This window comes from Hipposideros armiger, unplaced genomic scaffold (genome assembly GCF_001890085.2).
Source record: "Hipposideros armiger isolate ML-2016 unplaced genomic scaffold, ASM189008v1 scaffold_1328, whole genome shotgun sequence".
In the NCBI taxonomy this organism is placed as follows: Eukaryota; Metazoa; Chordata; class Mammalia; order Chiroptera; family Hipposideridae; genus Hipposideros; species Hipposideros armiger.
The window spans coordinates 122,485-135,182 of record NW_017732678.1 but is presented as its reverse complement, the minus strand read 5'-3'; the positions used below and the strand labels follow the sequence as shown (position 1 = coordinate 135,182).

The 12,698-nt window shown below is 33.5% G+C and overlaps 1 protein-coding gene across 1 annotated transcript in view; it reads right to left on the bottom strand.

The window, feature by feature from the left end:
- Window positions 1-12,698, bottom strand: part of LOC109377231 (cylicin-1-like) — a 66,310-nt gene that overhangs the window by 9,493 nt on the left and 44,119 nt on the right. Inside the window, exon 2 of the mRNA XM_019633513.1 lies at window positions 3,128-3,181. Coding sequence (XP_019489058.1) covers window positions 3,128-3,181 — 54 coding nt within the window. The remainder of the gene's footprint in view (window positions 1-3,127; window positions 3,182-12,698) is intronic.

Here is a 12,698-nt window from a genome sequence, read left to right as displayed (position 1 = left end):
CTATAGTAATCAAAACAGCATGGTACTGGCATAAAAACAGACACATAGATCAATGGAACAGAATAGAGAGCCCAGAAATAAATCCATATCTATATGGTCATTTAATCTATGACAATGGAAGCAAGAATTTACATTGAGGTAAAGACAGTCTATTCAGTAGATAGTGCTGAGAAATCTGGACAGACACATGCAAAAAAATAAACTGGACCACCTTCTTATGCTATATACCAGAACAAATTCAAAATGGATTAAAGACTTAAATGTAAGATCCGAATACATGGAGCGCCTAGAGATATAGGAAGTAAATTTGCAGACATTACCCTTAGTAATATTTTTACTGATATATCCCTTCAAGCAAGAAAAGGGAGAGAAAAAATAAACATATGGGATTACATCAAACTAAAATTTTTTCACAGCAAAAAAACCATCAATAAAACAAAGGCACCCTACTGAATGGGAGAAGATATTTGTCAATGATACATCTTATAAGAGGTTAATATCCAAAATTTATAAAACACTCATTCAACTCAACACCAAAAAAATAAACAACTCAATTAAAAAAATAGACAGAGGGCACTAATAGACATTTTTCTAAAGAGGGCATACAGATGGCCAATAAAGATAAAAAAATGCTCAACCTCACTAATCAATAGAGAAACTCAAATAAAAACCACAATGAGATACCACCTCACTCTGGTCAGAATGGCTATAATCAATACATCAACAAACAACAAGCGCTGGTGAGGATGCGGAGAAAAGGGAACCCTTGTGCACTCTTGGTGGGATTGCAGATTGATGCAGCCACTATGGAAATCAGTATGGTGGTATCTCAAAAAACTGGAAATAGAACTACCTTATGACCCAGCAATTCCACTCTTAGGTATCTATCCAGAGAATTCCAAAACACTAATTCAAAAAAATATATGCACCCCTATGTTTACGGGAGCACTATTCACCATAACTAAGACATAGAAACAACTGAAATGCCCATCAGTAAACAATTGGATTAAGAAACTGTGGTACATTTATACAATGGAGTATTACTTGGCAATAAAGAAGAATAAAATCTTACCATTTGGAATGATATGGCTGGACCTAGAGAACATTATGCTAAGTGAAATAAGTCAGACGGATGAAGACAAATACCATATGATCTAACTTATATGTGGAATCTAAAGAACAGGATAAATGAACAAACTAAACAGAAACAGTTTCAGAGATATAGAGAAAAAATAGGGTTGTTAGATGGGAAGGGGGTAGGGCTGAGGTAGAAGCGGAGGGGATTAGGAAGCACAAATTGGCATCCACAAGATTGCCACAGGGATATGAAAGACAGTTTGGGAAATATAACCAATAATGTAAAGATTTTGTAGGGTATCTGATTGACACTTGTCTTATTAGGGAGACCACTTCATGGATAGTGTAGATGTCTGACCACTGCAGTGTACACCTGAAGCTGAGGCTAAATAATAATGAATGTCAACTATAATTTAATATATATATATATACATACATATATATATGTATGTATATATATATAGTCACAGGATGTGGAGTATAGCATAGGGAATAGAGTCAATGAAATTGTAAGAGCTATATCTGATATCGGGGGGTAATAGATTGGGGGAGGGGCTTATCACTTGTGAGGGGTGTAAATGTCTAACTGTGACATTGTTTTGTACACCTGAAACTAATTTAAAAAAAAGAGGACTTAAAAAATAATAAGAGGATATATAACTAATAAGAAAGTGAGAGGGAAATTTAAAAAGTTTGATTAATACAAAGGGAAACAAAAAAGGGTAAATAAAGAACATATATATAGAACAAATAAATAAAAATGAGATGTTAGATTTAAATCCAAATATAAAGTAATTACATTAAAAATAAATGAACTAAGATGAATAAGTTCTAGAGGTCAGCTGTACGACATAATGATTATAGTTAACAATATTGTGTTGTACACTTAATTTCTCTTGTGTGAGTTTTCACTTAAAACTATGTTAAGAGCATAAATTTCATGTTGTGTTTTTACCACAAAAAAGTGTGTGGATTAAATAGACCATTTAAAATACAAAAAATGTCACAGTGGGTTATCAGAAATACACCTAAAAATATAGACACACAAAGTTTAAAAATAAAAAAACAGTGAAGAAGTGATATTGTGCATACACTAGTGGATAGTAAGCTCATGGAGCTATAGTAATGTCAAACAAAGTTAACTTTAGAATAAATAAAGATAAATAAGAATATTTTATAATAGTAAAAGAATAAATCCAAAAGTAGGATGTAACAATTCTAAATTAGAGTGTACTCACTGACTATTGACATAGCTCTAAAACACATAAAGCAAACATTTATGAAACCAAAAGTTTTATACAAGCTCACAATTATATTTGAAGACTTTAGTATACTTATTTTAGCAACTAATAGACCAAGAAAACAAAAATACATCAGCAGAGATATAGAAAATTTGAATAACATGATTAACAATTCTTGACATAATATAAAAATACTGCAACAAACTGTACAATACACAATCTTTTCAAGTTTATGTAACATATTTAACAAAAGTGAACATAGACTGGTCTATAAAGCAAGTCTCAACAATTATCAGAGTACTGCTATATGGTATATGTTTGCTAACTACAGTGGAATAAATTTAGAAATCAATGAAAAAAACCTTAAACTAAAAACTAGAAAATACCTAAATTTTGAAAATTAAGACTATAATCTATGGGTTAAAGAATAAATCACAATGAAAATTAGAAAATATTTTGAACAATATATTGAACATAAATTAAAATATGATATTTACATATTTGTGGGATCAGAGAGCTATTTATAATAGAAACTTAAAACTTTAAATTCATGTATTAGAAGAGAGGCTGAAAATCAACAATTTAAGTATCCAACTCAAGAAGCTGGAAATAGAACTTCAAACTGGAAATTGAAAACGACATATGTAAGAGGAAAACATTAAAGATAACAGAAAGCAATTGCAATAAATTTGAAAATTTAGATAACATAGAAAAATTCCTTGAAAAAACAGACACAATAGTTGGAGAAATAGAAAGTCTCAATTATTGTATATATACATAAGATGTTGAATTTATATTTAAAAACTTACCGACATAGAGAATTCCAGTCCTGGATGTCTTCATTGGTAAATTCTCCCAAACACCTAAAGAAAAAAGAAAAAGAAAAACTATTCACAAACTTCTAAAGAATAGAAAAATAGAACAGTTTCCAATTTGTTCTAGAGAAGAGCATAATTTTGACACCTAAATCTGACATGGTTATTAATAGAAAATAAAATTACAAGCCTATATCTCTCATAAACATAGATGCAAAAATCCTTAAACATTTTTAAAAATTAATATACAGAAAGGATATTATATCACAAATAAGTAAAGCTTATTTCAGGTTGGTTTAACATTTTAAATTCACCACATTAGCACATTAGAATAAAGGAGGGAAAGTTATATGATCATCTCAATCTGCAGAAAAAGGTGATGAAAGCTAACACTTTCAAAAAAATTTTTTAGTAAACAAGGAATAGAAGAGAACTTCCTTAGTCTGATAAAAGGAATATACAGAAAACTAGAACAAATGTAATATTCAATGGCAAAGTATTGGAAACATTTCCCCTGAGCTCAAAAACAATAAAATGATATCCACCAGTACAACTTCAATTTAACATTGTACTGGAGGTCCTAGCCAATAAGGCAAGAAAAAACAACAAGTCTAAGAATAAGAAAATAAGAAACAAATTATTATTATTTACAGGCAGCACAATTGTTTACATGGAATATCCAAAATATCTAGACACACAATTACAATGAATAAATACATTTAGTCAAGTTGTTAGATACAAAAACTATGTATAAAAATTAATTATAGGGCCGGCTGAGTGGCGCGATGGTTAAGAACTGGCTTGGGACGCCAGAGAGCCCCAGTTCGGATCCCACATATGAGGGCCAGTGACACTGCCCTCTACAGCTAACATGCTGAACAACAGCTCAACCTGGAGCTGGGCTGCCATGAGTCGCCGGTGACGGCGTAGGCTGCAGCCCCTGTGGCAGTGGGTTGCCGTGGGCTACTGTGTGTAGCCAGCAGCCAGCGTGAGCGGCCAGCAGCCGCAGTGAGCGGCCATCCAGAAGCCAGCGACTGATCTGCCTCGCCTGGGAAGAGCGCAATGATGGTGTCAACTTGGGCCAGTGAAGCAACGTCCTCCATAACTAACTAGACTGAAGAACAAAAGGACAGCAACTTGTCTGTTCCCCTTCCCCCAATTCCCCAGTGCTGTTCCCATCCCCCAATTCCCCAATAAAAATCTTTAAAAAAAATAATTATATATTTTTAAACTAAATTTATTTGGGTAACAATGTTAGTAAAATTACATGTTTCAAGTGTACAATTCTATAATACATAATCTCTATACATATTTGATATACAATAAAATTAGAAAATATTTTAATAATGCCACGTATATAATAATAACATAATACCAAATACTTAGGAATGAACCTTAAAATATATGTATAACACCTCTACACTAAAGAGTAGAAATGAATATTAAGATAAATTAAAGAAAACAGCAGTTGGAAGACTCAGTATTATAAGTATAGCAATTTTCCCCCCCAAATTGATAGTGATTCAATGCAATCCCAATAAAATTTTTGACTTTTTATGACACCTAACTACTTGATTGTAAAATAAATTTTTTTTTATTGGGGAAGAGCCATGGTCATTGGTTACACATTGCTTTTATGATACAATGGCATAGTTGACTTTTTTAGGGAGGGCACAGCTCACAGTGGCCCATGTGGGGATTGAACCAGCAATCTTGGTGTTATCAGCACAATGCTCTAACAAACTGAGCTAATCAGTCACCCTTGGTTCTAAATTTTATATGGGAAGGAAAGAGTAATAATATACAAGGCAATCTGGAAGGAAAACAATAAATGTGAAGAATATATATTACCAAATATCAATACATAACTTATGAAGTGAGAGCAATTAAGACAATGTTGTATTGGCACAAACACAGCCAATGGATTAAAACAGGGCATACAAAAAAAGACTTATATAGATATAATCACATAAATTATCCCAAAGTTGTTATGCATTGGGGGGAAATGGTATTTTCAGTAAATAGTATTAGTCAATTGGGTATCTTCAAGAGAAAAATCCTTCAAATTTGAATAAGACATTATGATGTGATTTTCATAAATTTATTCATTCAACTAATAAATATATGGCACTGTGAAAGGCTGATAAATCACCTCTCAAAATGTCTATAGCCAAATCCCTAGAACCTGTGAATGTTACCTTATATGGCAAAAGGGACTTAACATATGTGATTAAGAATCTTGAGATCAGAAAATTACTCTGGATAATCCAATAGGGCGCTAAATATAATCATCAGAGTTTTTATAAGAGGAAAACAAGAGGGTCAGAGGAGGAAAAGACAAACTGATGATGAAAGCAGAAAATGGAGTGATGCACTTTGAAGAAAGGGAAAGGAGACCAATCCAAATAATTCATGTGGTCACTAAAAGCTATAACAAGGCAGGGAAATGGGTTTACTCCTCAGAGCTTCTAGAAGAAGCCAGTCTTGCTAGCACCTTGATTTTAGCCTAGTAAAACTGACATCAGGCTTCTAACCTCCATAAATGTGAAAAAATAAATTTGCATTGTTTAGTTCACTGAGATTGTGGTATTTTTCTACATCAATAATAGAAAATTAAGGGGCTGGCTGAGTGGCTCAGTTGGTTAAGAGCTCGCTCAAGAGTGCGAGCTCTGAGAAACAGCAGTTCGATTCCTGGCCTGAGCTGAGCTGTTGCTGAGCTGCCAACAGGTGGCAGGATGGCTCAAATAAAAAAAAGAAAAATAAAATTAATACAAATCTTGATACCAGTAGTGGGTGCTGCTGTAAAAGAATAACTAAAAATGTGGAAGTGGCTTTGGAATTGGGCAGTGGGCAGAGGCTAGAAAGATTTAGAGGAGCATAATAAATAGAAAAAGCCTAGACTGCCTTGAAAAAAAAACTGTTAGCACAAATGTGGATGTTCAAGAATCTGCTGAGGAGTACTCTGAAGGAAGGGATAGAAAAAGCCTATACCATTTTAGAGAATACCTAAATTATTATAAACAGTCTGTTGATGAAATATGGACATTAAAGGTGTTCTTGAAGTGACAATATTTAAGTGGTTACCAGAGGGTAACGGGAGTGATAGATGAGGGTAAACAGGATCAAATATATGGTGATGGAAGGAGAAATGACTCTGGGTGGTGAACACACACTGTGATATATAGATGATGTATTACAGAATTGTACACTTGAAACCTTTGTAACTTTATAATAGTTAATACAATTTTTAATTAATAAGCTTTAATTAAAAAAACTGTGGTAAACTGCATAACAAACCCTAAAGGTATCCATTTCATAATCCCTGGAATTTGTGAATGTCACCTTATAAACCAAAAGGAATTTGTAGGTTTGATAAAGGTAAGAGGCTTCAATTGGGGAGATTATCCTGAATTATTTAAGTGGGTCCTAAATGTAATCACAGTTGTCTTTTTTTTAAAGGTTTTATTGGGGGTTTGGGAGAAGGGAACAGTGTTAGGGAACCAGGGAAGGGGAATAGACAAATTACTGTCCTTTTGTTCTTCAGTCTAGTTGTGGAGGACGTCACTTCACTGGTCCATGTTGGTATTATCATTGCGCTCTTCCCGCGTGAGGCAGTCGCTTACCGGTCATTGGACGGCCGCTTACAGTGGCTCACAGCAGCTCAAGAAAGCTCATGCTTGCTGCTGGCCAGCCCCAATGCAGCCTACGCTGTCACCGGTGACTCACGGCAGCCCAGCTCCAGGTCGAACTGTTGTTCACCATCTCAGGTGTAGAGGGCACAGCATCACTGGCCCTCATGTGGAATCCAAACCAGGGCCTTACTGCTCAGAGCTGGTGTCCCAAGCCAACTCCTAACCAATGCACCACTCGGCCGCCCATCTTTTTTTTTTTCTTTAATATTTATTGGGTAACAGTGTTTTTTTTTTCCAGGACCCGTCAGCTCCAAGTCAAGTCGTTGTCCTTCAATCTAGTTGTGGAGGGTTCAGCTCAGCTTCAAGTCCAGTCGCCATTTTTTTTAATCTAGTTGCGGGAGGCATAGCCCACCATCTCATGTGGGAATCGAACTAGCAACCTTGTTCAGAGCATGTGTTTTAACCAACTGAATCATCCAGCTGCCCAACACAGTTGGCTTTTAAAGATGGGAGCTAAGTGAAATTTGACTGAAAAAATAGACAAGGCAATATAACAACAGAACAAAGATCAGAACAATGCAGTCACAAAGTGAAGAAATGCTGGTAGTGACCAGAAACTGGAAGAGGCACTGAATGAATTCTCTCCTCAAGCCTTCAGGAAGGCTTGGCCCTGGCAACACCTTGGTTTTAGCTCAAAGGGGCTCATTTTGGACTTCTGTTCTCCAGAACTATAAAAACAAATTCATGGCTTTCTAATTCATTAAGTTAATGGTAATTTTCACATTGGCAATTGGAAATGAATACACAAGTTAATGAGTTAAAAGGATTTCACAATAATCTACATAAGTGATCAAAATGATTTTGATTTTGTGGCAGAAATTGTGGTAAGAAGTGACTGAATTCTAAATATACTACGAAGGTAGTTCCTATAGGATTTGCTGATGTACTAAATGTTAGTTGCTGAATAAAGAGAAAGGTCATGAATGACACCAGAGATATGTTGGTGTGTGTGTGTGTGTGTGTGTGTATGTGTTTGCTTGAATAACCAAGTGAATAGTGGTGACAATTTCTGTAATGGGGTATACTTATGGGTGAGCAAGTTTAGAATGAAGCAAGAGTTTCATTTTCATATTAATTTTGAGCTATCTATTAGACACCTAAGTGGAGATGTTAATAAGACAATTGCATATATGTTTCTGGAAATTAGAGGAGAGGTCTGGGTAGAATAGAAATACAAATTTAGAATTCATCAGCATATAGGTGCCATATAAAACCATGGGATTGGATGATATTGTATGCTGAATAGTTATAGATAGGAAAGATAAGAGGTCCAAAGACTGAGTTTTTGGGCTTACCAACATTTAAAGATTAGAGGGAAGAAAAACCAGCAACAGAGTTTGAAAAGGAGTAACTAGTATGGTAGATGGGGAAGCAAGAAAACATAGTGGTACACACAGTAAATAAAAAGATTGAAGAAAGCCTACATAACCTGTAGGATACTACCAAAAGAAACATTTTGTCAATTCCTGAAGTCATAAACCTTACAAGCCAGGAAAGAAAGAGTGAAGGATATATTTAAAGAGCTGAAAGAAAAAACCAAACCTGTCAAGCAAGAAAACTTTATCCAGAAAAGTTATCCTTCAGAAATGAAGGAAAAATTTTCCCAGACAAACGTAAGCTGAGGGAGTTCATTACCACTACACTTTTATCTCTTTTTTTTTTGCAAGAAATTCTGAAAGGGGTTTTTCAAGTTGAAATGAAAGAACACTAATTAGTAACACGAAAACATATGAATATACTTAATACATTGATAAAAATAGTATATAGTCAAATTCAGAATACTCTAATCATGTAATATTGTGTGGTATGTTAACGGCTACTTAATTAAAGTTAAGTTCTTATCAGTGTAAAATAGATTATACTATCTACAAGATAGTTTTTGTAAAACTGATGGTAACCACAAAGCGAAAACCTACAGTAGATGCACAAAAGATAAAGAAAAAAGAACCAAAACTTATTATTATGGAAAACAATCAATGCACAAAGAAGGCAGCAATAGAGGAAGAAAGGAATAAGAGAACTACAAAACAGCCAGAAAACAATTAAAAAGATGTTGTTAATAAGTTCTTACCTATCAATAATTACTCTAAATGTAAATGGATTAATAAAAAAAGGCGATAGAGTGACTGAATGGATTAAAAGAAAAAAAATAAACCTTAATTAAATCATGCTTACAAGAGACTCACTTCAGCTTTAAGAACACTCACAGACTAAAAGTGAGGTGATGGAAAAACATATTTCATGCAAGTAGAGACCAAAAGAGAGCAGATGGAACTATACTTATATCAGACAAAATAGACTTTAAGTAAAAACTATAACAGAAGAAAAAGAAGGTCATTATAGAATGATAAAGGGGTCAATACATCAAGAGGATAAACAATGGTAAATATATATGCAGTGAAAATTAGAGCTCCTAAATATATTGAACAAATACTAAGAGATCTGAAGTGAAAAATATATCAATACAACAATACAATAATAGTTGGTGACATTCAACAATGCATAGATACTCCAGATATAAACTATATTTTATACATAGTTGGTTTAACAAACATATACAGAACATTTCATCCAATAGCAGCAAAATACACATTCCTCTTAAGAGCTCATGAAACAGTCTCCAGGATAGATTATATAATATGTCACAAAACAAGTCTTAACAAATTTAAGATTGAAATCACTCCAAATATTTTTCCAACCACAATGGTATGAAACTAGACATCAATAATAGGAGAAAATCTGGAAAATTTACAAATATGTGGAAATTAAAGAGCATATTTTCTGAACAACCAATGAATCAAAAAAGAAATCAAAAGGGAAATCATAAAGTACCTTGTCACAAAAGAAATTAGAAACACATACTTACCAAAACTTATGAGACACTGCAAAAGCAGTTCTAGTTAGGAAGTCTATCACAATAAACACCTACATTAAAAAAACAGAAGGATCTCAAGTAAGCAGCCCAACTTTACATATCAAGGAATGAGAAAAAGAAGAACAAACCAAGCCAAAGTTATAAGGAAAAAATACAAATATGGAGGAAATAAATAAATAAATAAATAAATAAACTAGAGACCAGAAAAAAATAAGATTAATAAAACTAAAAGCTTTTTTAAAAAGTTAAAGTTAAAACCTTTAATTAGACTGGGGGGAATAAAAAGACTCAAATAAATAATATTATAAATGAAAGAAGATACATTTCAACCAATACCACTGGAGTACAAATGATCATAAGAGACTACTATAAACAAATATGCCAACAAATTGGATAACCTAGGAGAAATGGATGGATTCCTAGAAACATACAACTTACCAAGACTAGTCATGAACAAACAGAAAATCTGAACTGATCAATATTGAGTAAGGAGATTGCTATAGTAATAAAAAATCTACCAATAAATAAATGCTCAGTACCAGATGGTTTCTGTGATGAATTCTAACAAAAATTTTAAAAAGTTAATCCAATTATTCTCTAACAGCTTCAAAAAAATCAAAGAGAGGAGAACATTACCAAATTCGTTTTATGAGGCCAGCACTACGCTGATACCAAAGCCACATAATGAAACTACAAAAAAAGAAAATACAGGCCAATATTCCTGATGAATATAGATAGAAATATCCCCCTCAAATATCAGAAAACCAAATTCAACATCACATTAAAGTGATTACACACTGTGATCAAGTGGGATTCAACCCTGGGATGCAAGGATGGTTTAACATATGCAAATCAATAAATATGATACCCCACATTAATAGAATGAAAGAAAAATCATACGATCATTTCAATAGATGCATTAAAACCATTGACAACATTTACCCTTTCGTATAAAAACTCTCAACAATTTGGCTATAGAAGAAATGTTCATCAACATAATAAAGGCCATTTAAGACTAATCCATATCTTACATTATGCTCAATTGTTTAATGTTGAAAGTTTTTCCTCTAAGATCGAGAACAAGACAAGTTTTCCCACTCTTTCCACTTTTATTCAAGATAGTACTTGATGTCCTAGCCAGAACAACAAGGTAAGAAAATAAATAAAAGCTATCTAAATCAGGAAGAAGTAAAATTATTTCTGTTTGCAGACATATGATCTTACATGTAGAACATTCTAAAGATTCCACAAAATACATTAAAACTAATCAACAAATTCAATGAAGATGCAGGACACAAAATCAACATGCAGAAATCTTTTGCATTTTTATACACTAAAAAACAAAATATCTGAAAAATAGACAAAAATCTCATTCATGGTTAAAGACAATAAAATACTCAGGAATATATTTGACCAAGGAAGTTAAAGATCTGTACAATGAAAGCTATAAGACTCTAACATATGACCCAGCAATCCCTCTCTTGGGTGTCTACCCAAAAAATCTGAAAACATTTATCCGTAAAGATATGTGTACTCCAATGTTCATTGTAGCTTTATTTATGGTGGCCAAGACATGGAAACAACCAAAGTGTCCTCTGATAGATGAATGGATAAAAAGTTGTGGTGTATATACACAATGGAATACTATACTGCCATAAGAAAAGATGAAATAGTGCCATTTGCAACAACATGGATGGATCTTGAGATTATAATGCTAAGCGAAATAAGTCAGACACAAAAAGTTAAGAACCATATGACTTCACTGATATGTGGTATATAAAACTGAAAACAACAAAAGAATAAGAAAAACAAATGAAGAAACAAAACTCATAGACACAGACAATAGTTTAGTGGTTACCAGAGGGTAAGGGGGGAGGAGGATAGTAGATGAGGGTAAAGGGGATCAAATATATGGTTATGGAAAGAGAACTGACTCTGGGTGGAACAATGTAATATATAGATGATGCATTACAGAATTGTATAACTTAAATCTATGTAACTTTGCCAACAATTGTCACCCCAATAAACTTTAATTAAAAAAAATGAAGACAACACAAATAAGTGGAAAGATATCCCAAGATTGTGGATCAGAAAAATAATATTGTCAAAATGCCCATAGTACCAAAAAAATCCATAAATTTAATTCAATGCTGATCAAAATCCTAATGACAGTTTTCACAGAAATAGAAAACATAATTTGAAAATTTTTATGGAACCACAAAAACTATAAATAGCTAAAGAATTCCTGAGGAAGTACTACATTGGGTTGTCAGAAAAGTCATGACATATTTTGTCTATGATTTTTAAAGGCCATTTATTTACATAAAGAACAAAGATCAATCAATTATATATTGCCAGTTTTGTTCAATAAACTTTTGCCATCTTTCAGTGAGCTTCACAGTTCCTCGTTTATAGAAGGGCCTGTCTTTATTTGTGAAAAACTGAACAAGGTGCTGATTTACAGCCTCATCTGAATTGAACGTTATACCACACAAGTTGTTTTATTATTTTTTTAAATTATTTTTTATTCTGAAATACACATTTTTTAGAATTAGTTTCAGCTGTACAAAACAGTGCACTAGTTAAACTTTCTACCCCTTGAAGTGACCACCCCCTCCCCCAATCCGCTGTCCCACTTCCCCCAACATCATACATATCTATTACAATTCCCTTTATTCCACTCCCACACTATACTCCACGTACCATGACTATATCTATCTATCTATCTATCTATATCTATATCTATATCTACATCTCTCTCTCTATATATATATATATATATTCACTTATAGTTGACATACAATATTATACAACATCAGCTTCAGGTGTACAGTGCAGTGATCAAGCCTCTTGCCCATCCATGATGCGGTCTCCCTAGCAAGACATGTGACCACCTGACACCCCACAAAATATTCACAACACCATCAAATACACTACTCCAACTGTCTTCCACATCCCTGTGGCAACACTGCAGCTACGTATTTATGCTGTCCAACCC